At 55.0% G+C, this 27,472-nt stretch overlaps 2 protein-coding genes across 15 annotated transcripts in view; one reads left to right on the top strand and one right to left on the bottom strand.

Annotated features, from left to right (window-relative positions):
- The window catches only part of USP40 (ubiquitin specific peptidase 40), a 79,508-nt gene extending 71,886 nt beyond the window's left edge, over nucleotides 1-7,622 (top strand). For 7 of the 10 annotated variants that reach the window (XM_043878006.1, XM_043878005.1, XM_043878007.1 and 4 more), the window contains 4 exons: nucleotides 1,374-1,584; nucleotides 1,732-1,827; nucleotides 5,323-5,417; nucleotides 5,672-7,622. In XM_043878006.1, the coding sequence (XP_043733941.1) occupies nucleotides 1,374-1,584; nucleotides 1,732-1,827; nucleotides 5,323-5,417; nucleotides 5,672-5,783 (514 nt within the window). In that variant the 3' untranslated portion in view covers nucleotides 5,784-7,622. Of the gene's footprint in view, nucleotides 1-1,373; nucleotides 1,585-1,731; nucleotides 1,828-5,010; nucleotides 5,222-5,322; nucleotides 5,418-5,671 lie in introns of those variants that run through there. The other 3 variants (XR_006335914.1, XR_006335915.1, XR_006335916.1) reach the window with 3 other exon arrangements.
- Nucleotides 7,623-9,889: 2,267 nt separating this feature from the next.
- DGKD (diacylglycerol kinase delta) overlaps nucleotides 9,890-27,472 on the bottom strand; it is a 105,065-nt gene continuing 87,482 nt past the window's right edge. For 3 of the 5 annotated variants that reach the window (XM_043878012.1, XM_043878015.1, XM_043878014.1), the window contains 13 exons: nucleotides 26,470-26,566; nucleotides 25,056-25,166; nucleotides 23,403-23,499; nucleotides 23,166-23,273; nucleotides 22,260-22,373; nucleotides 21,241-21,375; nucleotides 20,852-21,003; nucleotides 19,920-20,031; nucleotides 19,747-19,839; nucleotides 18,820-18,939; nucleotides 13,127-13,244; nucleotides 11,987-12,117; nucleotides 9,890-11,280 (listed from right to left, as the gene is read on the bottom strand). In XM_043878012.1, the coding sequence (XP_043733947.1) occupies nucleotides 11,182-11,280; nucleotides 11,987-12,117; nucleotides 13,127-13,244; nucleotides 18,820-18,939; nucleotides 19,747-19,839; nucleotides 19,920-20,031; nucleotides 20,852-21,003; nucleotides 21,241-21,375; nucleotides 22,260-22,373; nucleotides 23,166-23,273; nucleotides 23,403-23,499; nucleotides 25,056-25,166; nucleotides 26,470-26,566 (1,487 nt within the window). In that variant the 3' untranslated portion in view covers nucleotides 9,890-11,181. Of the gene's footprint in view, nucleotides 11,281-11,986; nucleotides 12,118-13,126; nucleotides 13,245-18,819; nucleotides 18,940-19,746; nucleotides 19,840-19,919; nucleotides 20,032-20,851; nucleotides 21,004-21,240; nucleotides 21,376-22,259; nucleotides 22,374-23,165; nucleotides 23,274-23,402; nucleotides 23,500-25,055; nucleotides 25,167-26,469; nucleotides 26,567-27,472 lie in introns of those variants that run through there. The other 2 variants (XM_043878013.1, XR_006335917.1) reach the window with 2 other exon arrangements.

Raw genomic sequence — 27,472 nt, 5'->3', positions numbered from 1 at the left:
TTTATTTCACCTCACTGTCAAACCATCATTGAGTGTTGTCATTGTTTAAATGTTTGCTAAATTGATAAACGAAAAATGGTTATCTTGTTTCATTTGCCTCAGTGCTTTGATTGCTAGTAAGATTGGGGCATTTGTTCAAAGGTTTATAGGCCATTTATATTTTGTGGGTACATGAATTGTTTCTTATATATTGCCTGTTTTTAATGATGTCTTAGTAAAAAGTCTAATTTGTGTGAGCTCTTTCTGTAATACAGAATATTATATTGTGTAATTTGACCCTCTGTCGTTATCATTTGTTGTGAGCAGTGTCCTTTTGAAGACCACATTGTGTACTTACTTAGATCCCCTTCCCCATTAGCACTTCTGTCCTGGACCGACCTCCAGAGCACTCTTGCCCTCCCTCAGTGGGGCCCCTGGCTCTCTGGGGTCTTCAGCAGCCTCTGTCTCCTCCTCGGCACCTCCTGTGTCCGCACTGACCACCCTTTGTAAGCTCTGGGCCTCAGCTCTGCTCAGTGACCCCAAAACACCTACACCCTCTGACAGACCCCTTCCTGACCACAGTCCCCCGCATTCAGTCCCATCTCCTTTCACCAGGCCTTCACTCTCCCTGTTGTCCATCTCCTACAACTGCATTTCCCTTTCTTTCAGTAAAACACCAATATAATAGAAATACAGCATTAAAACTGTTCATTGTCTCACCGTCATTAAAGTTTTCATTTCTCCTCTCTATCTTCCAGTTCTTATCTGTAGTTTTTATTTCATGTCCTACTCTTTTACATTTTTAAACACACTCCACACATCTGAATTTCCTTCTGACCTGTTTGAATGTTTCTCTTCTTTCTCTTCCTCCAAGGATCTCTTATCTGTGCTTTTCTGCAGAGGTTTCCTTTGCTCGTACAACTACACCACCTCTCTCTTCCCAGCTCCAGGCCCTCAATTTCTTCTCCCTGCCTAAGTTCTCTGCCAGCTTCACCCTGGCTTGCTCCGACGCCAGCATTTCCTAGGGAGCCGCCGTGGCGGGGAACCTGGTCGTGTTGAGCCCTTCCCTCTCACCACTCGGGTGTCACCTTGCCGGCCCTTTCTGTTGTCTCCAGTCCTGTTTTCTCTGTGCTCCCCGGAGGAACTTCTCCAACCCTGCCTTCAGCCCCACCTGCTGCCTCCCCTGGGACTGTGCCGTGGACTCAGAATGAGCGCTTACCTCCATTATGGGTCAGGAGTGAAGGAAATCAAAGTCAAAAGTTTCCCACAGGCGTTCAGGGTTCGGTCAGGGAAAATCCCTTAGGAAAAGCAGCAGAGTCAGAGGAGTGACTTTGCCCTTCACGCACCTCTCTCCTCTGGTGGTAAATCTGACATGTGACTGTTTTCTGGCACAGCCCCTGGGACGTGCTGCTGCGGACACAGATGCGCCTCCCTGGCGAGAGAGCCTACGGCCCGCCCGTGGACGTGCTGTGGGACACGGCCCGCGGCTGGACAGCCGGCTCCCTGCGGCAGCGAGTGGCCGACGTGTACTCACTTCCCGTGGAGAAAATTGAAATTGCCAAATACTTCCCTGAGAAGTTTGCGTGGCTTCCAGTATCTAGTTGGGTAAAGTTGTGGGGCTTTCTCAAGAAAATTGGGCCTTCCTGGCATAGCAAATAGATTAACTACCATTTTTCACAGACTGATAGTGTATTTACTAAGAATTTGAGATTGAGTTTTTGTTTTAATTCAAGATGTTTAATTTTTCTGTAGAACCAGCAAACTACCAAGAGGAAAAAGAAGAAAAAGCAAGATAATTTGCAGGGTGCACCTTATTACTTGAAAGATGGAGATACTATTGGTGTTAAGGTAAGTCTTTCACAGTAAACTTACCACTCTTGACAGAACACCAGAATCAAATGATTGTGTAGAGAAGTGTTATCAACTTCTCCCCGCCACGGCAAAACTCCCTAGGAAATGCTGGCGTAAGAGCAAGCCGCGGTGAAGCTGGCAGAAAACTTAGGCAGGGAGAAGAAATTGAAGGCCTGGAGCTGGGAAGAAAGAGAAGGTGGTGTAGTTGTACGAGCAAAGGAAACCTCTGCAAAAGAGCACAGATAAGCACACTCAAGTCTTCAAAGCATTGACAACCGCATTTTAGATAAATTGTTTCATGAAGCAGGGGGGAAACAGGGAAAACCAGACAACTCGTTTGATGAGGCCAGTGGAACCACAACACCAAAACCCTTTTGGGTCTGACTTGAGTGAAAATGCTTTTCAAGTTTCATCACTGTGTTGCTTTAGGTTTTATGCAGGTACCTATATTAGGTTAAGACATTTCTTTCATTCCTAGTTTACTCTTAAGTTCTTCTTTTTTTTTAAATAATGCATGAGCACTGGATTTTTAATATTATGTTTTATTCTCTGCTTTCTCTGCATCCGTTTAACTAGCGATATGGTTTTTCTCATTTAATCTGGTAATGGAGTATTATTACATAAACATACTCTCAACACTGAGCCTTCCTTGCATTCCTTGGACAGACCTACTTTGTTGTCATCATATTTTTTGTACTAAGGGTTAATGATTTAAATCCTTAATTTAAGAATTAATAATTTGTTTTTTGACTTAGATGATTTTTTATATTAGGGACTAAGTATTCCCTTAAATTTATATTAAGGAATAAGTATTCCCTTAATCACCACTTCTGTTCTTCATTGTACAATACTAAAATATGTAACCAATGTAATATGACCTTCCACCCAACAAAGAAAAGCAAATAAACAGAAATTGAAAGACAGGTAAAAGAAATTCTCAAAGGAAAATATATATGTAACACTGTTCTTAAGTACAGTTTTTCCACATTTGAAAGACTATACAAATAAGCCATTAGCTCTATTAAGAGAGTTCAAGAGGTTATAAGATCAACACACATAAAATTACAAAGTACCTGGGAATACATCCAACAAAAAGATTTAAAAGACCTTTCTGGAGAGTATTACAGAAATACTGAGAGACTTTAAAGCTTCAGTTAGATACAGAATCATATCACATACCGTGTTCTGGGAACAGAGGCCTCACAATGGTAAAGATACCAGTTGTCCCACAGTTGTAAGTTCAGTATCATCACAGTGAAAAACCATGTAGATTAAAGAGATAAATTCACATGGAACAGCAGAAGGCTGAAGAGCTAAGATATTTTTAAAGAACAAGATCAGGGTGTTGCCATACCAAGAATTAAGAATGATTACAGAACTGTGGTGACTAGCTTTGGGGCAGGGCAAGATTGAAATAGAGCAGTGAAACAGAATCACTCATATAATGAAACTTGACAGGTATTTGAGGCTGCATTAAAAATGGATTATTCAATAATTATAGTCAAAATAATTTTGATTGCATTTCCATAAAGAGGATCAATTTGTATAAGCTGTGGACCCCATAAAACTATCCACCTCTGCCCACACCTGTACAGCAATCAACATGAAGACTTCAATGTGAAAAGCATTTCAACCTTTAGAAGATACGAAAATTTTTATGACTTAGGTTAAGAAGGATTTCTTAAAGTAAGAAATATAAAGCATAATCCATAAAGAAGAGGATCAATAAATTTGACTGCAGTTGACCCTTGAACAGCATGAGTTTGAACTGCCTGGGTCCACTTACATACAAATTTTTTTTCTCAATAAATACACAGAGTACTACAAACTGCAGTTGGTCGAGCCCACAGGTGTGGAACTGCGGATGCAGAGTGCCAGCTGTGGGTCTCAAGCATCCCAGGATTTTGGTGTCTGTGGCGTGTCCTGAAGCCAGTCCACTGTGAACTCTGAGGGACAACTGTACATTTAAAGTAAAAGCTTCTTTTCATCAAAGGAAACAATGCAAAGTGAGAAGACAAGCCACAAATAGGAAAAGATAATATATCAGGATATAAGCAATAAGGACTAGTGTATTCCAAATATGTAAAGTACTTCTGCAAATCAGTTACAAAAAAGTAAGCTTTGCACATCTCTCCCCTAGTGATCCTCTTGAGTAACGCCTGGCAGTTCTCAGAAAGCAGGTGAAAAGATAGCTTCCCAGTAACCAGGGACCTGTGAAATAAAACCTGAGCTGCCAGGCCAGACTCTCAGGACTCCAGGCAGCACCAGGAAGCACCAGCGCCAAGTAAACAGCAGTTGGCAGCAGTCAGCGAAGGTGCCCACACGATGCAGCCAGGCGCTTCCACTCCAGATATAAACGCCTGGAAACACCCATGTGTGCATGTGTGTGCGCACGCACGTCCATGCCTGCTCAGTTGGGTCCAGTGCTTTGCAACCCCATGCAAAGCATGTAGCCCACCAGTCTCCTCTGTCCATGGGATTTTCCAGGCAAGAATATGGGAGTGGGTTGCCAAAACACCCATGTTTGGGGGGAGCTGTACAGAAATGAGCATTGAAGGGTTCTTTGATTTGGATTGAAGACTAACACTGGAAAGAACTTAAATGACCCTCAGAAAGGGGATACATAAAAAGGGGGAAAAGAGTATTGATGTGGCGGTAGAGAACACAGCATTTAAAGCAGATAAATCAGAGCCCAGGTGTCACTGTGAAGACACATCCAAGTGTTTAGTGTGGAAAAGTCACAGGACGATCACTAACAGAGAACCGGGTAGAATGCCGAGGCTTGCTGAGGTTCACGTTCCTATGTTGTAAAGACAAAGATGGAAACAGTTGCACTGAGCTCAACAGAGCACTTAGAGCTCTCCTGGGGGAGGCTCTTCCCACTTGAGGGTGGAAAAGCAGGGAGCCAGCCCCCTGCAGCCCCTCAGCTGGCCTGTCCGGCAGGGGAGGGCCACCGCCCCCAAGCAGCGCTCCCTCCCCCAGATCTCCATGGGGCACGTGGCTAGGAACCCCAGCGTCCCTAACCCGGGGCCTGGGAGGCCTGGGCATCGCCTCAGGACACAGGCTTTCCTCCTGCTCACGTGTGCTCAGGCGGAGTGTTGTGGTCAATGCACCCCGACAGAGACCGGCCTGTGGGAGCGGCGAGCTTGCTGCTAACTCCCCGTCTCTGACCACCTACAGGTCCGGGCAGGGTGGAGGGGGCCCCAGGGCGGCTCCAGGGAGACGCTGGGAAGCCCAGTGCCAAGACGCGGCCTGCTGCGCCTCGGACCGCATGCCCGCTCACTGGGGCCCCTCGGACAGTTCCCCCGCACCTCGGCCTCGAGCTGGCCCTGCCCCCAGCTGTTTGTTCTCATCAAGCACCAGACTGTTTCATGTTATTAATCTAGTTTATGTAAGTTTGGATATCCCGTAGGTGATTTTTTACATCCATCTCTTAAATGTAGGCTATAAAGATATCTAAAAACATTGCTCAGTAGTTATTTTGACATGCAGAATCTCCTGGTTGAAGACGATGATGATTTCAGTACCGTCCGAGACGACATCGGAAAGGAAAAACAGAAAGAGCTCGCCCTGGGGAAGAGGAAAAGGTGAGTGAGGGTCCTCAGCCACAGACAGGTTCCTGCTGCAACCTCTGGGCTCACGTTCCCGACCGCAGCGTGGAACCCTGGTCTGCAGGGCATTGTGGGAATATCCCACAGTATCTGCAGGGCATTGTGAGAATATCTGTGGCCTGTTCTCACTTGACCCTGAACATTGGAAGTGAAATCAGGAGCCCCTCCTCGGCCTTCTGGGGCCCTGGCGTTTGGGATGTGAACCCCTGACTGCCTCTCTATCCCTGTAGCCGGGAGGCCCTCCGTGCGCAGAGCAGCGACGTCTTCTGTGGTGCAGAGACGCCCGCCCGGGCCCGTGGACCAGAAGCTTCTCTCTCCATCCACGTCGGGAGTTTCAGATAGCGCCGCGGGGCGGGACATCGTGGGACTTCCGGTGCTCTCGCTCCAGGGCGGGGAGGGCGGGACAGCGTGGGACTTCCGGTGCTCCCGCTCCAGGGCGGGGGGAGGGCGGGACAGCGTGGGACTCAAGGTGCTCCCGCTCCAGGTCCCCGAGAGCGGGCCTGCTGCTCTCTGTCCTGTGCAGACCCGGGCTCCACTGCCCGGCTTTGTCACCAGCAGAGGAGGCTTTCATCTCAGGCCAGGTGGCCGTGCTTCTGCCAGTTCTGTGGGGCGTCCCCCGGGGCCGGCACAGACTGGCCAGCCCCTCACCCTGCACTCGACGCCCCGCATGTCTTTACATGAAAGACGGCTCATTCTGCACTAACTGTGGGTGAGGATGCGGCGGCACGTTGCTAATCTCCGCCAGGCCCGCGCGTTCAAGCTCGCTCGCCCACTCCTTCCGCTGTCGAGGTGACGCTCTGTACCTAGTCCCCCAGGTTCTGACGGCTCACGTCACAGAAACTGGCTCCCAGACGGCACCCCTCCCCTTGGGGCTGTTAGGTCTGTGATTCTAAGGCGGTGCCTCTCTTTCCTGGAGAGCAGCCCAGCGGGGCACCCTCTGGTCAGGTACGTGCTGCTGGGGCGTGGGCAGCCCCCGCCCGCCTGTGCCGTCCAAGGTCGGGGGTCCTCACTGCTGCCGTCCTGCTGCCTGCGGGGGCCGCGTGTTTCCCTGTCCAGGAGCCCGACCGGGAGGCGGGGTCACGGCAAGCAGGCCTGGTGGGCAGGGGGCCAGCCCTGAGCAGCCGTGATTAAAACAGGAGAGAAGGAAAATGTGGGCTAAAATTCTTCTTAATTCGACATGGCTTAGCAGTCTTTAAAAGGTTTAATAGATGTCTATGACAAATAGAGCATCTGTGTTCCTGTTGATGGATTTAGGACACTGGGGTGATTCAGTGTCTCAAGCTAACTCAGGCCAAAGCAGGAACTCCGAAGAAGATAATACTTCTTCAGATCTCAGTGATGGTTTATTGCGACTGTGCTGCTAAGTACGGTTATCATCTTGATTTTACACACTTTCATCAGCCTTTTTGGAGAAGGAAATGGCAACCCACTCCAGTATTCTTGCCTGGAGAATCCCACGGACAAAGGAGCCTGGTGGACCACAGTCCATGGGGTCGCAGAGTCAGACACCACTGAGTGACTGACACACACATCAGCCTTTTTCTCACTTATACTAAAATAGCTTTGAACTGTTAGAAGAAAGTGACACGCGTGGACTAGGGTCTCCGCCTACGACCCCAGCTTGAGGAATTGAGGGGCTGTTGCTGCGCCCTAGCTGCTCTTCCAGGCGCTGACGGGACAGAGGAGTGAACGGCCGGCCTTTCCTTCCTCTGCCCTCCCCCAAGACGGCGTCAGAAACCCTCCTCTCCTCCGCGTGCGCGTCATGATTTACGTGCTGGTCGGTATGGAAGCAGCTGTGTTTTAAGAAGTTGGACTTTGGCGAGTACTTCCGGCTCTCCAGCACCACCTCCGTCTCAGGCGACTCTCCAGGGCACCCGGTGGGCGGGGACCGTGCCACAGTGTTGGCGTGGGACCGAGCGAGGCTGGCCCCGTGCCCCATCCGGGCTCTCTGTGCCCCTTCGTTCCACCGTAGCCCGACAGTGACTACCAGCCAGGAAGCCAGAGGCCCCGCTGGAGGTCACTCACCGCAAGAAAAGGTCGAGGTGCCTTGGGTGTCCACGTGAGCGGCCTGGCCTCCGCTCCCCTCCCTTCCTTCCTTGCAGTTCGGGCATGGAGCGGGGCTACCGCGAGAAAGCGCTAAGATTTTGTTAAAAAATAAACTTGGATTTGTAGCCTCCTGTCTCTGCTGACTGCTTCATGTTCTGGCCTTTTCCCTAAGTGAACTTTGGATGCTAAGTCGCTGGGGTTTATGTTCAAAAAGACCAGTTCAGTACTGCTTTAGAAATAACAGAAAAGGGGGAAGAAAGAACAGAACTGTGTTTTGGTTTTAAATAAACTCAGACTCGGGAATAATTGTATTGGAAGAAACTGGAAGTGGTCTGGTTCTCTCTTTCTTTCCAGAGAAATGCAGCTGCCCACGCTGGTTGTGTTAGAGAAAACACATTGATGCAGCTGTGTCACTCTCCTGGCAGAAGGAGGGACGGGGCACCGGAAGTCCTGAATAATCCGGAATCACGGCTTAGAGAGGTCAGCTCCCCCGGGACAGATGTAGCTGTGAAGGAAGACCGTCGGGGCCCTGCAGCCTGGTCCGACGGAGACACGGCCGCCGCGCCCGTTCTCGGTCCTGCCCCGTCGGTAACAGACACAACGGGTGCCTGTGGGGGCACTGTCTGCAGAGGAGGGGAGTGTGATGGCAACACCTAGGGACCCCAGCGCCCGCAGCTTGCCCCTGGGGGTGCAATGCCACCAGCAGCCCCTGAGTTACTCCCTGTCGGCCCAAGGCCTCCTTTCAGGTGCCCATAAAAGTCCTGGGCCTGACGCTCAAAGCGGGTACCTGCCCGCCCTGCCACCAGCTCTAGTCCCGAGTGGGGGCTCTGAGGGGGCCCCCCAACCTCAGCAGCAGCCCCTCCACCCAAAGCCCAGAGGCGGGGGGCTCCTGCCCGCAGCCTCGGGCTGGGGCGGGCCCAGTGGAGGGGGCACCTCGCAGTTCCACACCAGTGGCCAGGTGACGAATAACCCAGCCCGGAGCAAGTGTGTCAAGGGGGCAGGCACCAGTCCAGCGGCGCTTCTGGAAAACCAGGCCTCCCTGAGCACTCACGCCCCAACGGTGACAGGCCCCCACGACCGCCCCGTGCAGCGCTCTTCAGAGGCCCGAACAGCCCCAGCGGTGGGCCTCACAGTGGTGGTATGGGGCCACATCTGCATGGGTTCAGTCCCTGGTTAGGGAACTAAGATCCCACATGCCATGCGGCCAACCCCCCCAACCCCCCAAAAACCCACAAAGGCTGAGCCCTGGCTACTGTCATCCGCGCGAGAAGGACCACAGGCTCCTGGGCCCGGATGCCTGCGTGTGACACAGGCCCCGTTTCCTCATCTGTCGTGTGGGCGAGCTTGGGGTCGGCTGGGGACCCAGGAACAGCGCTCCAGGTGTGCTCTCCCGGCCCGGCCACGAGCTGCTGGAACAAGCTGGGACCTCTCTGATCCTGTGTCCTAATCTAGAAGATGTGGATACCCACCTCGTAGGATTGCAAAGAGGAATGGGTGAGTTAATATGTATAATAGGTTGCATGCCAGCAGCCAGCATAAAATAACAAACGTTGTCAGCCAGCAGTATCGTGATCAGCCACCACTGTCACGGCTCCGTTCCTTTCGCACCCACTGCTCTAGTCATGAGTGTGAGAGTGTGGTCCAGTTCTAGACAATGAGACCTCAGCGGAGGTCAGTAGATGCCAGAATTTCCAAAAAGTTTCCTTTTACCTTAAAAAGAGGCAAGAGCCAACCCACCTGTTCACCCACACTTTAGCCTGGACAGGGTCACATTTGGATGTGATACCTGGAATAGTGGCAGCTATTTTGTAACCATGAGGCCTGATTCAGGGTTGGCCATGTGGGAGGAGCGTGCAGGACAAAACGAGTTCTACTAAGCATAAAAGAAAGCTTCTGGGGAGGCAACTACACATTCAGAGCGCACACAGCCCTATGGTACCCTGCCAGCCCAGTTTTCAACTCCAGGATGCCAGCCCCCATCCCGTACCCTGGAAACGGGTCACAAAGTGACCTTGGGCTTGAAGAGGCAGCTCCCTTGTAATAAAGGTACTAGGACTAAACAGGGGAGTAGGAGAGCTCGGTCTGCAGTTTTATATAAAAGACATAGGAGGATAGAACATTAGCTAAGATGACCTCAGGAGGCTGGGCTGAAGCTACATGTGATTAAGCCTGAGAACCTCGGTGGTACCCAGCCCCACCACCTTGGTGAGTTAATTCAACAGATCCTAGAACCCACGCCCTGAAGAATACAATGGCATTCGTTCCACTTTGCTCTTCAGCCACCACCAATTCAACCTATGTTTAGAGTGGCTGAAAAACATAATTCTGAACCCAGTTTGGAAAGATTTTTTGGCAACTGAAATTTTACATCAAAGCACAAGAGAATGATAAATCTGACGATGGAAGATCAAAAACAGGCTTGTTTTATTTATACACAGAACAACTGTATTTACAACCCCAGATGTGGTTATGTACATAGCAATACAGGAGGCGTTTGCTTCCACGGTGGGCACTGTATAAATTAGGATCATAAATACGAGGGGAAGCCCCACCGGAGGGCACAAAACCTTTCCTCCAAGTCGCCAGGGATCCTTCCTCCCTCCCTCTACACTGACAGGACCAGGAGACCCCAGGGACAGCCGCACAGCAGGGGTGGGGACGGGGACAGAAGGGCAGCCAGCCCCACGTGCAGCGAGAGACACGAGGCAGCGGCAGCAGGGACGCTGCCCCGCAGACAGGCTTCATGCAACGCCCACGTTTACTCCGCTCACTCTCACTCACTACACTCAGAAAACGGTTTTAGGTAAACAGTGTTGCTCTAATCACGGACATTACTTTTAAACACCACGCTTCACCTAAACTGATGGCTTTCCCACGAGAGGGCGCGGAGGGCTGGGGTGGGTCCCCGCCTGTGCGGTTGAGTCCTGAGAACCCCAGACCCCCAGGAGCCCGCCCACCCCGGGGCTCCCCTCGGAAACCCGGTGCCTTCTGGTGCCTTCCTCCCAGCACGGAGGTTCCGAGGCACGGGACCCCTCGGGGCGGGAAGGAGACACCGCTGACCGGCTCACCTCTGAGGGACAGAGCGCGGGCTGAGCTCAGCCCGGGGCCGACCGGCAGGGGGAGCCCGCGCGCGCAGGAGCCGCCGGCAGGGCGCGCGCCGGGCGGGCCGGTCCCCAGACGGTGCCCCGCGGGCGTGGAAAGCGAGAAAGCCAAGGCGGTGAGGGCGGGGTGCGCCCGGGAAGCGCTCCCAGCTCGGCCTCTCCGCCACCCCGGGTCACTCAGGGCAGCCCCTGGACAACCCCCCCCCCCCCCCCGCCGCCCCGGCCCCGCGAAGGCCCGGAAGCCCCCTCCACACAGAAACACAGGCCCGCCTCGGTGCACGAGGGGACGACAGGCCACGCGTCCTGGGCACGGCCGGGTCCCCACGCCCGCGGCCCAGGAACCAGGGTTCCTCGGCCCCAGGTGGTGACTGCCCGGGCCGGGAAGGCCGGAGGCTCGGAGACGCTGGGCGCCCGGCGGGGCTGACGCGGGCGGGGAGCGACCCGGGAGGGGCGGCACGGGCGGCAGGTAGCTATGTTGTGGGTCCGGCCCCAGGGCGCCGGGCCGGGCCGAGCGGCGGGAGTAGCACCATGAGGGGCCGCCGAGCCGGCTCAGTCGCGGGGGGCGCGGGGGACGCAGGCCGTGAAGGCGGAGGCTAGGCCTCGGCGGTGGCGGCGGTGGTAACGCCGCGGCTCAGCTCCTTGATGCCGCACAGGATCCGCTTCATGTGGCCCACCTTGGTCACGCCGAGGTCCTGCGGGGAGAGGGCGGCGCTCAGGACCGGGCGCCCCGCGGCCCCACCGAGGGAGGGGGCACGGGACCGCGGCGGGATGAAGCCGCCATGACTGATGCCCCCAAACCACCACCCGTGGGCGCGCGCCTCGCCTGGATCCCTGAACTGAGTCCAAGGCACCCTGAGCGAGGGCTGGGCACCCTGGTGGTGCCTGGAGGCAGGCCAGCCGCGCTGCCCCATCCAGGTGCCCTCGGCGGCCTCGCAGCCTCCTGGGGTGCGCCCGGAGGGGCCCGCAAGGCAAACCAGGCTGGGGGCCCGCAGCTGCCCTCCCCGAGCCGGGGCCAGGCGCTCCACACCGGTCAGTGGACAGCTGGGGATGGAACCCCGGACACCAGGTACCCCTTCTCCCCGACGGCTGTCGTCACAGAACTCGAGCTGGACGAGCAGCGGGCTGCACCCCCAAGGGGCTCACGGCCCCTCCAAGGGGGTAACGTGGGTTCACCGTGCAGCGAGGCTGAGCGCGCGGATTCCCGCGGCGTCTGCCCTGGCGCTGGCTGCGGAGCTGAGACGCCACGGCCCGGGGCCGCACCTGTCACTCCCAAATCGTTGCCCCGCGGCCTGAGAACGAGGAGGAGACTGCTGGCGCTGGGGTGCAGCCAGGTCATGGGGGGGACCCCAGGGCCGCGGGGAGCACAGGCGCGCCTGCCCGGGAGGCGTGTGGAAGTACCTTGAGGTCCCTCCGCTCCAGGTGCAGGAGCTCAGAGCCCCGGATGTCGTGCCGAGTGAAGATGTCCTTATACTCACAGAGACTGAGGTGCTCCAACCAGGCAGCCACCTCCTCTGTGCCCCAGAGGTGCACTGTCAGAGACGGAAAAGCACGGGCCCAAGTGAGTGCCCGGAGCCCAGCGCCAGGCAGGCAGCGGCCAGCATACCCCAACATTCCCCGGCCACAAGCACCCCCAAAAGCCCCAGCAGCCGGCACCCCAACATTCCCCGGCACAAGCACCCCAAGCAACCCCAGCAGCAGGCACCCACCACCCGGCCCCAGGCGCCATCCCAAGCCGGTGCAGAAAGGAGACGGGCTACCGCCCTCAGAGGGGCGTGAGCAAGGCCGCGGCTGGTGTCTGTTCCTGCGGGGGGCCGGCAGCCTCGCCCCAGGAGGGACGGGTGGGCCTGCCGGCAGGTGAGGCCAGATCCCCTCGCCCTTTGAGAGGGGTCTTTGCGCCTCCGGCCCGCAGCAAGAACGGAGACTCGCAGAGATTACATGGAGTCAGAGCCACCATGATTCAAAGAACCCAATTTCTGGACCAACACACAAAAAAGAAAAATCAAAGGGTGCTACCCTTACTGGCAGCAAACGCCCCCCCCTCGAGTCCGGGGTGGGGCTGCCCAGCGCCTGGGAGCCTGGGCCGAGCTTGGGGCCGACACTTGGCATAGAGATTCTAAGCCCCGATTCAGTGACCCAAGGAGAAACATCGTTTAGGGTCATTTTCTGTTGATTTTCTAGCCCGTGGCCTTGAGGGCCCAGGCTCCCGGGGGAGGGGCCGTGATCAATGGACTGATTGACGGGGGCCAGGCAGTCCCTCAAGGAAGCAGGCACAGGGTTCAGCGTGTCTCTGAGTGTCTTGTCACCTCTGCTGTCTCCTCCCCACCTTACACCCCCATTGAGTGCATGCAGGCGGCCTGGGGCCTGTCTCCCAGAATCTGCACCAGGAGCAGGGTCAGGGCAGGGAGTGACACGGGTCACCCTGCCTGCTGCAGCGGGAGAGCCGGGTGCAGCTCTGTAGCCACAGGCGCGGCAGTGCGGGCCGGGGCCCCGGGGTGGCCAGGGCACCGGGGTGACCCAGGCAAGGGCAGGGGCAGGTACCCGGGGCGCCCAGGCTGCAGCGCGCTTCTCTGTTCTTGTTGTTTTTCTCCTTCTTGAACTTGGTCACCAGGCGGAATTTACCGCTGCGGCTGCGCTTGGAAAGATCCAGCATCACGTTCTGTGGAGGAGGCGGGAAATGGAGCGAGTTAGACCCCCATTTACCCAGGCTGCGTCCCCCTCTGCCGCAGATGGGCGTGGGGCCGCAAAAAGGCCTGTCCTCGTCCTTCTCCTCGACTTTCAGTCTTGGACTGATCGCTCCTTTCTAATGCCTTTTAAAAGCCGTTTTGCAGAGATAAGCATCCATTTTCATATTCTGGGTTTTATTTTTTCATTTTATAATGTTTATTCATCATGTGACTGAACACCTGTGTATACACATATCACAGTCTCGCAGCGCTGCACCGGCAGGCTAGTCTGTCGGGGTCAGGAGTACCCTTCCAAGGAAGCTTTTCCTGCACTCTTTCCTCGCCACCCACTCCCCGAAGCAGAATCAAGAGGGGAGGGGAGTCAGAGGGACAGGGGACAGGGTGCCAGCTCGGTGGCCGCCTCCCCACTGCGCGGTCCAGGGCGTGGCGGAGCCATCGCAGCCCCTGCCCCCTGGGTCTGTGGCCCGCCTGTGTTGGTTCTCACAGAAGCTAGGGCCCAGGTCTCTGCCACTAAAGAATTCTGTGCACTCACAGACACGTACCTGTGTCGGTCATCTGTATAAACGTAGTCACAGATAAAAGAAATTTCCTTATTTTTCATGTGTGCCAATTTCTTCCTGGCCCCACTGGCCTGGATTCTGCCTCAGAGCCCTGCGTCCCCAGTGTCTACCTGCGTCCCCGGTGTCTGCCTGCGTCCCCGGTGTCTGCCTGCGTCCCCGGTGTCTGCCTGCTTCCGCAGTGAATGCCTGCTTCCGCAGTGTCTGCCTGCGTCCCCGGTGTCTGCCTGCTTCCGCAGTGTCTGCCTGCATCCCTCGTGTCTGCCTGCTTCCACAGTGTCTGCCTGCGCCCGGTGTGGTCAGACCGTGCAACTCTAGGACGCACTTGCAGATCTGACGGGGATGTTTGCTCACACTGAAAAATCCCCACTGGGCTTTTCCCTGGAATTGCACCCACACTGGCCAGAACTGGACGCCTTCACACCCGGTCTGCCAGGACCCTGCAGTTTCATCACACCCCTGCGTGTCATCTTCGTGGCCTTCTTACCAAAGGCGTCTTTATTTCACACAAACTTTAAATTTTATAAGGTTTCTACCAGGAAAGAGACCTCTTACAATGACATTTTCTAGTCAACGACCGTGAGCTATTAAAAAAACTTACTTCTACACATTTCTTACCCTTGGCAAAATGATCAGGTATCCATTCTAACACGGCTGCCCCATGGAAGACCTCTAGCCCCCAGCGGGCCGCCACGGCCATGGGCTCTCCTATCCCAAGATAAGCGTCCCCTTACGCCTCAGCGGCTTCCTGTAGGACTGGTGGGAGGCAGCTATTGTCCACAATCCAAACAAAATCCTATTCCTGACTCTGTAATGTCTTGTTTTTAAGGCAAACGTGGGTTTTATTAAACTTACTTCCAACTTTTAAAAATAAGGGTATTTTCTTCCATTGGTAAGACAGGGAGACTAGTAGAATGAGGCCAATTATCCACCTGTCATTTAATCTCCACCTTTTAAAAGCAAATTTCAGACATCAAATTATTCTGCTCATGAACACTTCAGTATACAACTCTAAAAGACGACGCTACTTTTTTAAAAATGTAATCATGGCACCATTATCACACCCGACACCATTCACGTAACTCTAATGAATTCATTTGTATCAGACCTCCCCAGCTGTTCCAAAAGTGTATCTTCACGGTGGGTCTGTCTGAATCGGGGCCCTAGCAGCGTGCAGAGGGGACACCCAGCGCCTGGGCTCCGCATCTCCTGTCCTTCCACCTGCAGAGAGACAGGCGTCTGCCTGGAGGACAGGATGTCTCCCTGGCCACCTCCCAACGGAAAACGGCCCTTTGACCCTACACGTTCCAGCTAGAATTCTTTTATAGAGAATTTCTTTCATCAGCAATTTTAAGAAAGAACTTTTACGGATCTACTGATAATATTCAAGCTTGGAATCCAATGTGCTGGTTTTTAAAAAAGGAAAATGTTTCAAAGTTCTGGAGATCTGTTTCCTAACGTGAATACACTCAGCTCTACTTGAATTGTACACTAAAAATGATAAAGATCCTAAGTTATGTGTCTTTTTTACCACAATTTAAAAAAGAAAATGAACTGAGGTAATGGTCCATCTTTTTCTAGCTTTGACACTGTCTTATGTACAGAAATTACATATTCTTTGACAAATTTTTCCTTTGGAAGTAAAATTTACTTTTTCAAGTTGTTCTATGGCTATTCTTTTTACAATATCTTGAGATCTAAATCTGTGTAATTTAAATTTTTTTCTGAAAAATCAAAAGGCTTATAGAGATGCTGAGATTCACTGGCGTTCCTTCATGGATGCTGGAACTTGACTGACTTTCGTATCTGCTGCTCTATCCCCTTATCACTGCACTATGTTCCTTTTCCCCCCAGATTACATTTGCCAGAGGGTAGTTTATTTTGCTTTCGTTTCAAAGAACCAACTCAAAGATCTATCACTATTTTTCCTTTTCAGATAAATGATTTTCCTATTTTTATGTCAGTAGAATTGTGGTAGCTGCCCATTCACAGTTCCCTTTGCCCTTCATACTTCACCTCTTTGCCCCTTGCATGGGTGGGACAAGCCAGTCTGGAATACGATCAGATTTTTTAAATGTGCTATGGACAACAGGAAAGAAAGCAGAGTCCCTCTTTACAGAGCGTAAAATCCTCTCTATAGAGAAGCTCAATACATATCCATATCTGTATATAAATTCTACATATACATACTCTATCAACTTTCTTTGTTCAGATGTTGTGATGTGGTTAGTTTCACCATGATTAATCATGGACTGATAGTGAGAAGTTACACTACAAAATTGGGTTTCTGACATTTCCTATTATTTCAAGACGTTTTATCTTGACACAGTTTATGTACATAAATTAAGATTAAAATTTTGGGGGTAATCACTAAAAGAACATGCAGAAGAGCATGTATTTCCAAACTAGGAGAGGGGATAAACAGAACCGTGTGGGAAGGAGAGACTCATCAAAAAGGAGAAAGGAAACAAAAACTGGGACAGACAGCACAAAAGATGGTAAAAATGCGTCTAAACATGGTAATCACAGTAAATGTGAATAGACTGACTCTCCTACTAAAACAGAATACTGAATAAAAACTCAAATTGAGCAATGCTGTCTGTAAGAAAGATACTCCAAATAAAGCTTGAAAGTATGAAAAAGAATGTCAAACAAGTAGGCTTGAAAATAAAAGATTTAGTAAAATAAATTTAGTAAAATAAAAAGATTTAGTAAAGGTCTTGTTATAATGATAAAACCCTAAATGCACCCAATAATATAGCCTCAAAATGCATAAAGCAAAAATACACAAAACCACATACAAAAAATCAAGACATCTACACTCACGGTCAGAGTGTTCAACAGTAACTCACAGATCAAGAAGACACAAAACCAAAAAAAAAAAAAAAAAAAAAGAAGACACAAAACCAAAAACAAACAAGAAAAAAACAAACAAAAATACCTGAGTAAGGACTTAATGATGTGAAAAATACAACTGCATACAAGGGACATTTATAAAAACTGACTATCTATTGGGCCATAAAGTTAGTGTTAATAAATTTCAAAGGACTGGTTATATACAAACAACTGCCTTTGAATAGTGAAATTAAGTTAAAAATAACAAAAAAAAAAGTATTAGAAAAAAATTTCATCCATTGGCAAATAAACAACATACTTTAACTCATGTAAATGCTATATTAGCATATGATTTTATCATTACTTTAATCATAAGTTTATTTCAGAATTATATGGTATATAACAATATGATTATTAGTTTTTACCAAAATAAAGTGATCCTCTATAACTTACTGCCTTAGGTATGCAATTCTGTTTTTATACTGTTACTTTGCATTTTTTATCATTTTCTTGAAACTGCTTTATTTTTACTCTTTCTGGGTCATAATTTTTCATAGTGTATAGAAGAGAAAACTGGGCTCCTGTGATCAGTATTTACTCAGATTTTTTTTACAACCTAAACAATAATTTGCTTTTAAAAGGAAAAGATCTATTATTTTCTAACTTTTATGCTATTAGCTTCATCTTTACTAGTGCCTTTATTTCCTTTTACAATACAGACGGTATTTTGTTTTTGTCTTTTGTAGTGATTGAGAAAGATATAAACCTTTTCAATTTTACTAGAAACTACCTTTAAAACTTACAGAAGTGAATGGCTACCCACTCCAGTGTTCTTGCCTGGAGAATCCCATGGACAGAGGAGCCTGGCAGGGTACAGTCTGTGGGGTCGCAAAGAGTCAAACACGACTAAGCGACTAATACACACACACCTTTAAAACTATTTTTAAGTTTTTAAAACATAACTGATTACCTTCCTCTAATTAGTCACATCAAGAGAGTCTTTCACCTCCTTCCACCACAGAAGGCATTTAAAGTGCTCCGCTCCTCTGTCCAAGTCCTCCTTCCCTGCTTCCCCCGCAACTGCCCACCCTGCACGAATCACAGGCTAGGCTGTGGCCGCATTCGTTACAAATTTTATATTATTATTTTTAGTAATTTTCTTTTGAATAAGTAACTATTTAGCAAATTTTGATGAGGCTGGCCGGGCCTTCTAAACCAGAGTGCTCTCCTTGAGCTGCTGAGTCGTGTTTCTCAGCTGAGAGGCCGCGCGGGGTTTGCACTTGTCAACCAAAGCCTGACCATGCGTGAGGAGCCTGCACTGCCGGCCTGTCCCCTGGCCCACGGCTCTGACAAGCGAAGCCAACAACAGGGGGTCCGACGTTCAGTGCCCAGCAGTGCCTCACCATGTGAACTTTCTCCTGGCCGTCCCTGCTCTATCCTCGGGAGGACGGCCTCTCGGGTTGGCCTCTGTCCAAGTGCTGCCCCCAAAACCACCCCCACTGAGCACCTCTCCCGGGCCCACGGCCGCCTCGCCTGCTGCAGGAGGCATGGCCCCGGGGCACGCCCAGGGTCCCGATGTCCCAGCTGTAAGGCCCACGCAAGCTGGGCTCCCTAAACACACGTAACAGAAGAGGGCCACCGGGAGTGGAACGCAGCGGCCCGCCCCTGCTGTTCTCCAAACACACGTGAGACAAGTGTGAGCGGGAGTGGAACACGGCGGCCCGCCCCTGCTGTCCTCTAAACACACATGACACAAGCGTGACCGGGAGTGGAACACAGCGCCCCGCCCCTGCCGACAGACGCCCAGCAACTTGCAGGTCAGCCTGGCAGCGTGCCTCCACGCTGGGGGCGCACAGTGGGGCCAGGCTCAGCCTTTCTACCTGCCCCCTGGCCCATCCCATAGTTCTGTGTCCGAGGGCAACTTGTGCCCCAGTCCTTGAGGGTCATTCTCGACAGCAATTCCCAGCTCCTTCCTACCTGCCCAAGTGGTCTCCACGCCCTGAAGGCATTTTAACAGAGAGGCGTGTTTACCAGGGGCCAGATCAGGGGCTGCAGGACCAACACCATCTTCACCCCAAAGCCACAGAGGGACTCGGGCGCAGAAGGGACAGCCCCGTGTCCGGGGACGCCATGCTGGAGCCCGAGACCCACATACCTCTTCGTCACCAGGCTCCACGGGCTGGCACAGCCATGGCGTGTCCGCCAGCTTCCTGAGCTGTTGGTCCATCTCGGCGAGGGCAGCTGTGAGCCGCTCCTTCTGAGGGGGATCCAACTGCTGCTCCAGGGACGGAGGGATGGAGGGAGGAGACACAGCGGTTACCAGCAGGGCGGGGCCGCAGGGCCCACGCAGACAGGGAGCCTGGCCCAGGGCCGGGCCACTCTCAGAGAGCTCTTCTAAAAGCTTGCCAGGAAACGGAGTCACACAGCACCCTTGAAGGGCCAAACTCCGAGCCTCCACTTGTAAGTAGTGCCAAGTGAGAGAATTAGACTCTCCTCTCATAAGCAATGGGGCAAACCAAGCTCGTCTGAAAATCCCATCAGCAGGGCTCACAGGTCACCTGCCTCAGCTTCCTCGGGACCCTCTCTCTGAAGCAGGGACCAGCCCGCCTGCACCAGAGCACAGACAGCGTGCGGGCACAGAGGCAGCCCTGGGAACGTCAGGACAGCGTGGAAGCTTGGAATGAGAGTAGAGAGTACGGCCTGGACTCCTGGGGCGATTCTGCAGTGACTTCACCTCCTTGACCTTCCACACCTTCATTTCTTTCAACTAGAAGGCTGGTTGGGCACTCTGAGGTCTGCCCTGTTCTAGCTTCTGTGATTCGACAGAAGTCCAGCTGGGTGCCTCCCCAGGGCTGAGTGAGGAGGGGCGGCAGCGTCTGTGTGCCGGGGACGAGGCCTGAGGACACAATGCCGTGCAGGGCGCAGCGGGGCCCTGCCACCCTGGAGGGGGCTTGGCGAGACGGGCCAGAGGGTCTGAGCATCACGCAGGGCCAGGGCAGGGCCCTCTGAGGAGCCCCCACGGGCGGGAGCCCCGCACAGAGCCGTGCGGCCTGTGTGCACTGCGGGCCGGCCCCTAGCTTACCAGGGCCAGCCTGCCCGCGAGCAGCAGCTCCGTCTCGCTGCGCAGGGCTCGGACGTTATTCACCATCTCCAGGACGAGGCTGCAGCTCAGCCCCTGAGAGGAACCAGAACAGAACCATGGAGATGGCCCGAGGGCTGGCGGGCACGGGGGCGGGGGCGGGAGGGCGCAGGCACCTCTGCGGCTCTGGGCTTGCCGTACACTCGGTCCATGGACTTGGAGCTGGCGTTGACGGCGTGGGCGAGCTCCTGCTCCACGTCCCGGTGGGACTGCGCTAGCTCCCGGATGCTGGAGAGACAGACACGGAGCAGGCCTGTCACCTCCTGACTGATGGCCGGGGAGGCCTTAACCGGGAGATCTGACGACAAACTCCCAAGCTTTTGTGGAGACTCACCCAAGAAGGCAAGTGCCCCAAAAGGACACGGAGGCCTTGTGAAACCTCCAGAGCAGGAAGAAGAGGAGGAGGAGGCCAGGAAGGGGCCAGAGAGGCCCGTGGGGGGGCGCCAGGCCTGCACGCAGCCTCAGAAGGGAGGGGGAGGGGAGGGGAACGGGGTCCAAGGACAGAGCCGAGGGGCTAGGGGGTGTGGCAGCTGCGGGCACAGGCCACCATGCTGCTGCGACCGCGCCCGCGTGAGGGGGATGCGGTGGGAGCCTGGGCAGCAGGCAGAGCAGTGACCGCCGCGCGGGAAGGTCCACAGTGGCTCTGGGGGCCGAGAGAAGGAAGCACCTTTGGCTGTTGTCTTTTTTTTTGTTTTTAATATTTACAAGGTTTGCTTCCTAATAGCACACCTGCTCTTCGGCATGAAGTGAAGGAGGCAGTAAGCGGACTGTTCTTAAGAATCCAAGACAGCTTTACAGTCCAGGTAGCTGGCCCTGAAAATGCCTGTGGGTTTGAGGCTTCCACGTCCTTAAGCCCCAAATAACATCTACAAGACCCTCAGTGACAACCGCACAGTGCAGGGCGAGCAGAACCTGGCCGGACAGGCCCCGTGAAGGAGGAGACACGGAGGACGCACGGGGACGCGAGAGGAGCGTCTCAACACCCGCGGCCCCGCACGGACCTGGGGCCTCGCTGGGGGAGCTGACCGTGGAAGGAGGGGGCACCCACCTGTGGATGAGGGCGCCCGCTGCCCGCCCGAACTGGTCCATCTGGGTGGCCTCCTCCTCGGACAGGATCTCCGGGTGCAGGGAGAAAGACGGGGCCCGGGGCAGCTCGCACTTCTGCTTGTCCTCCCAGGACTTCAGGGTGTTCTCGAAGGCCTAGGACACGGGGCCAGGATCACACACGCTCCCGCGAGCGCACGTCCAACAGCCAACGCTGTTGGAGACTCGCGGAACGAACCCCGGATGGGGACGCAGACGCCTGTTTACTCTGGGGCAGAGGGCACGGCCCTAGGAATCTCAGCCCCGTTCACTTCATCTGGGGGAGAAATATGTCAATTCCTGGAATCGAACACTCAGGCGCCAGGTCCCCCCTCAAGACAGGCGCCATCTTACCCGATCCCTGGTGAGGGTCTGCGCCCGGTTCTTGTGGACGATGCGGATGTACCCCGGGGGCTGGACCCAGGCCTCTCCGTCCACCTGCACAGGCACGCCCTCATCGCCCAGGATGGAGATCTTCACCGTGCGACACTGCGAAGACCACAGCCCGCTCGAGCACCGAGCCGACCAGGAGCCACGCAGGGCCAGAGGGCCGCCCTGCCCCACAGCCCGCCCCGCGCCCGCCGGCTGACCTCCAGGGCTTCCGGGCTCAGGGGATCCCCGCCTGGGGCGCAGCTCCTGGAGCCCCGGGCCGGCCCTGCCCTGCCCTGCCGCCCCGCACCCAGGGCACCCCGTGTTCGTGACCGCTGCCTTGTGGGGAACTCAGTGCTCAGATGCCAGCACCGGGCCTTGGGCGGGGACATGCCCAGAGCTGCTGAGTCCCTGGGCACGTGGGGACCCACCCGAGATGAGGCCAACTCCCACCGAGGGGTCCTCTTTTCAACAGAAAGTATTGCCGAAGCATTAAAACCGTGACATCCACGCAGCCCACGGCAGGGACAGAAGGGACTGGGGCTCAGGGCAGTGTGAGAACCCGTCTCTGTGCATGAGGACATGGCCCCCGCACCGCCCAGACAGACCCTTCCCAGCCTGTCATCAGAAGCTCCCAAGGGGGACCCGCCCCATCTCCCCCCATAGCGGGGCCTCAGAGCGGCCGGGTGAGGACACACGCTCAGCCTCGCTCCTGGACTCGGGCCGAGGCTCCTGAGAGCTGCCAGGCCCACCTCGGCTCACCCCACCTCAGGAGAAGGAGGGTGCTCCGGGGTGCAAGCCAGCCCCAGTTTGGAAAGCATGTTTCAGAGGTCCAACACGGCAGGTGAGAACAGGCTCTGGACCGGGAGGCAGCTGGGTGGCCCGCTGTCCAAGGTTCTGCACCCAAGGTGCCCACCTGTCTCAGGAGCGTGGGTCTGGGCCAGGCCTTCCTCTCCTCCCAGCACCCAGGCCCCCCTCCCTGGCTCTAGGACCCCGGCCAGTACCTGGGCGATCCGGTGATGCTGCAGCTTTATGACCCGGGAGACAGCCATCTGCATGCTGCCGAACACCGCAACCACTTCCAAGATCTTGTCGTCGAACGACGGGGCTGCGAAGGTCTGCAAGGGCCAGTGTCAGAGCTGACCTCTGCTCCTGGCCTGAACACGCCCCCACACACAACCGCCTCTCTCCGGAGGCCGCTGCACCAAAAGCCAGACGGGCCCACAACAGGGAGCCACTGTGGAGGGGTCTCCACTCCAGACCCGGAAGGCAGCAGCCCAGATGGCGCGGCAGGCCTGCCTGCCCCTCACACACGTGGGGCCTCGGGCACATGACTGCCTCTTCCTGGGTTCCCGCTTCTGTAAAACGGGGCTGACGCCGGTATGCTCCTCCAGGGTCTCACGAGGGCTGTGCACTCGGGCACCGTGCTGACAAGCGGGACCGGCGCAGCCACGACGGCAGCTGGACTGTCCCTATCAGCTGCCGTGCGCTGAGGGGGTCGGCCCTGGCTGACGCCGTCCACACGCCCATCCGTGCCCCCGCAGGCTGGACTCCAAACGCCTCCCTGCCTCACGCAGCCCCACGGGAGCCCGAACCTCTCTGCGCGCTGCCCAGGGTGCCCACCATCGGAGAACGTGCTCCCTCCCCCACACCAACCTGACCTGTCCAACCTCTAGCCACCCTCAGGCCTCCATGCCTATGTCCCCTGCCCCTGGACGCCCTCCCAGATGACCCCCAGAGCAGGTCCGGGCCCAGACTCTAGGCCACACCTGCGACCACACCTTACTGGGGCAGGGGCGCTGTCTCACTGCCCACTGCACCCCTGCGGCCAGCCTGCCCAGAGAGCAGCCCTGAGCAGGAGGCTCCGCCTCGGCTCCCAGGCCCGCGCCGCCCGGCACCCCCGTACGTACGTCATCCTCCTTGGTGCCCCCCCAGAAGTTGGTCCCTCCGGCGTAGCTGGGGATGTTGAGGACAGCGATTCCCTGGAGACTCGGGAGGGGGATGGGGCGCCCGTCGCACTGTGCAGGGGGGGCGCGGGAGGGGAGAGGAGAGGCGAGAAGAGAGCGCCAGCGTCAGGCGGGGCGTCCTCCCCGGCGCCCCCAGGGGCCTCGCGGCTCAGGCGCGGGGCTGGGGTGCCGCCCGCTCACCTCCAGTAGGACCTTCTGCTCCAGGTTCTTGTAGGTTCTGTGTAGCAGCTCTCTGGTGCCCAGGACTCCGTACCACATCATGTTTTTGGTTCGACTCCTGGGGAGGAGAGCACACATCTGGCTGGCAGTCACCTCCTCACAGCCGGTCACACCAGGCACGCGTGCCCAGCGGCGACACTGCACGAGGAGGGACGTGACTGTGACACGCCCGTGTGAGACGTGCGAGAGAGACGTTCACTGACATGAAATCCTACTTTTCAAAAGTAACGTTCCCAAGAAGTAAGCCTATCCTGAAAGGTAAGGTATCAGAGAGCCTCACAAAAAACGTGCAAATCACGACATTTTCCCAGCGATAAAATTACGCTTGCTGTTCAGTCGCAGTCATGTCCGACTCTGTGACCCCCACAGACGGCAGCACGCCAGGCCTCCCTGTCCGTCACCAGCTCCCGGAGTGTGCACAAACTCATGTCCACTGCGTCGGGGACGCCATCCAACCATCTCATCCCGTCGCCCCTTCTCCTCCTGCCCCCAGCCTTTCCCAGCATCAGGGTCTTTCCCAACGAGTCAGACTTGGGAAGTGTGGGAAAGCACAGAGGCACACCCGTGAATCTCACGTGTCAGCACTGATGGGAAGCGCTCCAGCGTGTGTTCTCGGTCCTTCCAGGAACTTACAGCTGAGACAGCAGAAACCTGCACTTCACCCCATGTGGAGGGCACCTCCTCAGGCCCTGAGCACGAGTGACCACATCGGGGCACCTCCCACCAGGGGTCGCTGAGTCAACACCTCTGATGGGCTGCCTTCCGCCCGCACTTCCGGGCTCTATAACGCGCCCAGCTGTGGCCCTTGTAAAACACCCCTTTGCCAACGTTCCCCTACTACTTCAAGCTAGATTTGTAGAAATGGCATCTTCTCAGTGGGTCTTCTCAAAGATGCAAACTCAGGTAAGGTTATACCAGGATTCCAAGTTTCTAAAAACCATGCTGCACATGGCCTTGCTCCTTCACCTGCTTTGTTCTGCTAAATGACATGCATGCTAATAATGCCTTTCAGTTGTCTGGATTAAGGAGGGTGTTTTCATGTCATTGGGGCTCAGTTATGTGCTGGGTGGCGGGGATGCCCCTGGGGACATCTGAGCCTTTTTCCGACCCTTGAGCCCCAAGGCGCCAAGGGTTTTGAGTTCTCATGACTGGTCCTGTTCTTCTAGGAAGGGGCCCCTGTCTCTGCTTTGACGGCTGTTCTCCCCCAAACTCCACACCAGCTCCTCTCCATCTCTAGTTCTGGACCGTCACAGTTGAATGGTCCCCACCAGGCGATGGCCACCGTGGGGAGGGAGACACCAACCGCCCTCCCCCCTCGGCTGGGGGAGCAAACACATGGTGCTTTAGGGGGAGAGCCTGAGCACCCCCAGGAAGAGCCGTCGGGGCTGCCCCTGCTAGAGAGCCCGAGAGGGGGCAAGCCCTGACCCCTCCTGCAGGCGCCCCGGGGCTGCCCGCTGCCGTGGCCATGACACAGAAGCGTCTGCCTTCCGGCGAGGCGCTCAGGCTCTGGGTCTGGGCTCTGCCTAAGTGCTCCGCGCCCCAGAAATAACCCCATGGCTGAAGGGGGACACCGGGGCCCACGTCAGGACGGGCGTGCGCAGGGCCAGCACCCACCTGCACTTCTCCGGGTGCTCATCACGCTTGTTGTTGAAGTCCAGGGAGATCTTCGCATCCAGGCCGATGCCAAAGTAATTGTTCATGACACACTTCTCCGTGTAATACTCTCTGCAAAGGGGGGTTCAGGCCAATTAGAACAGCCCTGCGGACCGGCCTCTGAGGGTTTCTTCCTGAGGACAAAACAGCTTTCGGAGGGCAGGAGAGAGTGTGACCAAGGTGCAATTCCCATACCGTAAAATCTACCTGTTTAAAAGGCTGAACCCAATAATGACTTTCATGTATTCAGAGTCACTACAACCAACATCAGAACAGTTCATCCCCCAAAACAAAATCCACAGCCGTGAGCCATCGGCCCCGGAAGCCCCGACGGCTTTCTGTCCCTGCAGTGGTACTGCAGTTCTGGCCAGCTCCCAGAAACGGACTGACACGCGTGCCGCCCTTTGTGTCTGTCCCCGTCACTGCGCACACCTGCACGCCGTGAGCACCGGGCTCGCCCAGCATGGTGCCTCAGCCAGCGACAGCCCGACCGTGGCCCCCACGGGACGCGCTCCATCCATCCATCCGCTCCCCGCTGTCGGACATTCGGGATGTTTCACTTCTGAGCCCTGACTTGTGGACACTCAGACCCACGCTGCAGGGCAGCAGTGTTCCTGTTTCGTTTTCCCCAAGAGTCACCCCAGGAAGGGACCTGCCGGGCCACGTGGAAACTGGGTTTGGAGGCCACGCCTGACTCTCCTGACAGCAGCCGCACTAGCTCTCCTCACCACTCCAGACACACGTGTGGGCACCTTTCAATCCCCTGCCACCAGCCACTGGCTGCCCAGAACTTGCTATCAGCTGGCAGAAAGGGAAATCTAGGCCCTTCAAAATGCCACGTGTCCCGCAATGGCCTCTATACACACAAGGACAAGCTGCATGAAAGCCCGTGCTGCCTTTAGACACTGGGCAGAGGACACGACACGTGGTGGGCAGAGTCCAAACCCAGGACAGCATCTCCCGGGGAGAGTGAGGGGCGTCCAGCCTGGGACCTGCACTGCTGGGGGAGCGGCGGACCTTCAAGGAAGGCAACGCGGTCAGGAGGCGGTGCCCACATGCGGCCAGCCAGGCCCAGAGAGGACTACCGAGAACACGGCACAGCCGGTCCCCCTCAGCGTCTCTGAACCTGCCGCAGCCTCAGCACGCCGGCACGTTCGGAAGCCAGAGACGCATGAGCACGGCCACCTCCCAGAAGTGCCAGCCACCCTCCGCCCCTGCGGCCTCACCCTTTCTGGGTTTTCCTTACTGGCCGACAGCAGCTGGAAAAAGATCACCTGGTCAACTGCTCACACATTTCTCAAGTTATTTCCGAGTCAGATTTCTAAGCACCAGCATTCAGCTAACCACATGCCAGCCTGGTTTACCCCATACTCACAGGTTTTCTGGTTCAGAGTTAAAGGGGTCGGCGTTAATTAGTAATCGGCTGATGACTGAGCCTCCAGGCAGGGTACCCGACATCCCAGCGCGGACATCTGTTGGGGAGAGAACAGCAGGAGACTGCACTGGCTGGGGGCCCTTGATTCAAGAGGGTGATGATCACGTGTCCTTCGGAGAATATTATCATAATAAGATGCTTCTAAAACACCACATAAAGGTGTCCAAACTTCGACAATCAATAGTTTCAGGTCAAAAATCACGCTCCTAAGTCTACACTGGCAGAACAAAAATAAAAACCGGATGGTAACCTATGACACGTTAGGAAAGAGTCTATAAAGACAGCTGCCACTAAAGCAAGAAACTCCACCAAAGTGATCTCCACTACAACTAGTCTTAGGGTTGGGCCAGTCACACAAACTTTTAAGGCTAAATCCACAAGGAAAAGTTACACATGAAAAAATCCTCCAGGTGACCAGAGCCCTTGGATACCTGCACCAATCTTTTCAAGTTTACGCCATGAACAGTAAAGCTGAGACGGAGCCCTGCTTTTGGACATTCTACCGGTCCATCCCATCCAATAACATTTTGCTGCTTATCAACCAAATCTGTCTCATCCTCTTTTTCCCAGAACTTCTGGAATATTCTTTCTATTCAGCTGAGGGTCACCTAAAAACTGCCAAACCACTTATGTGAGCAGCGTGTGCTCAGCCTGGTCCAGGAAGCTACTGGAAGCGAGTTACGGGAGGGCTCTCATCGCTTTCAACTCCTCAGATCACTCCTCCCTACTGAGGACACACAGTGTTCTCACCCGCCCCCCGCCCCGAGAAGCAGCAGCAGGGGCTGCCTCGACGCAACAATGCAATTCTGGGCACAGTGCAGGCAGGGGGCGGGCCCAACCCTCCTGGTGGCCAGCTGTGGATCAGGCTAGGAACAACGGGGTGACCACTGGCTCTCCACCCCCTGCCGGCCCTCCCTTTCCACTCAGTCCAGCTCCTATTTAT

Source organism: Cervus elaphus, chromosome 20, assembly GCF_910594005.1.
Source record: "Cervus elaphus chromosome 20, mCerEla1.1, whole genome shotgun sequence".
In the NCBI taxonomy this organism is placed as follows: Eukaryota; Metazoa; Chordata; class Mammalia; order Artiodactyla; family Cervidae; genus Cervus; species Cervus elaphus.
Note: the sequence above shows the minus strand (reverse complement) of the source record. Positions and strands in the feature narration are given on the sequence as shown.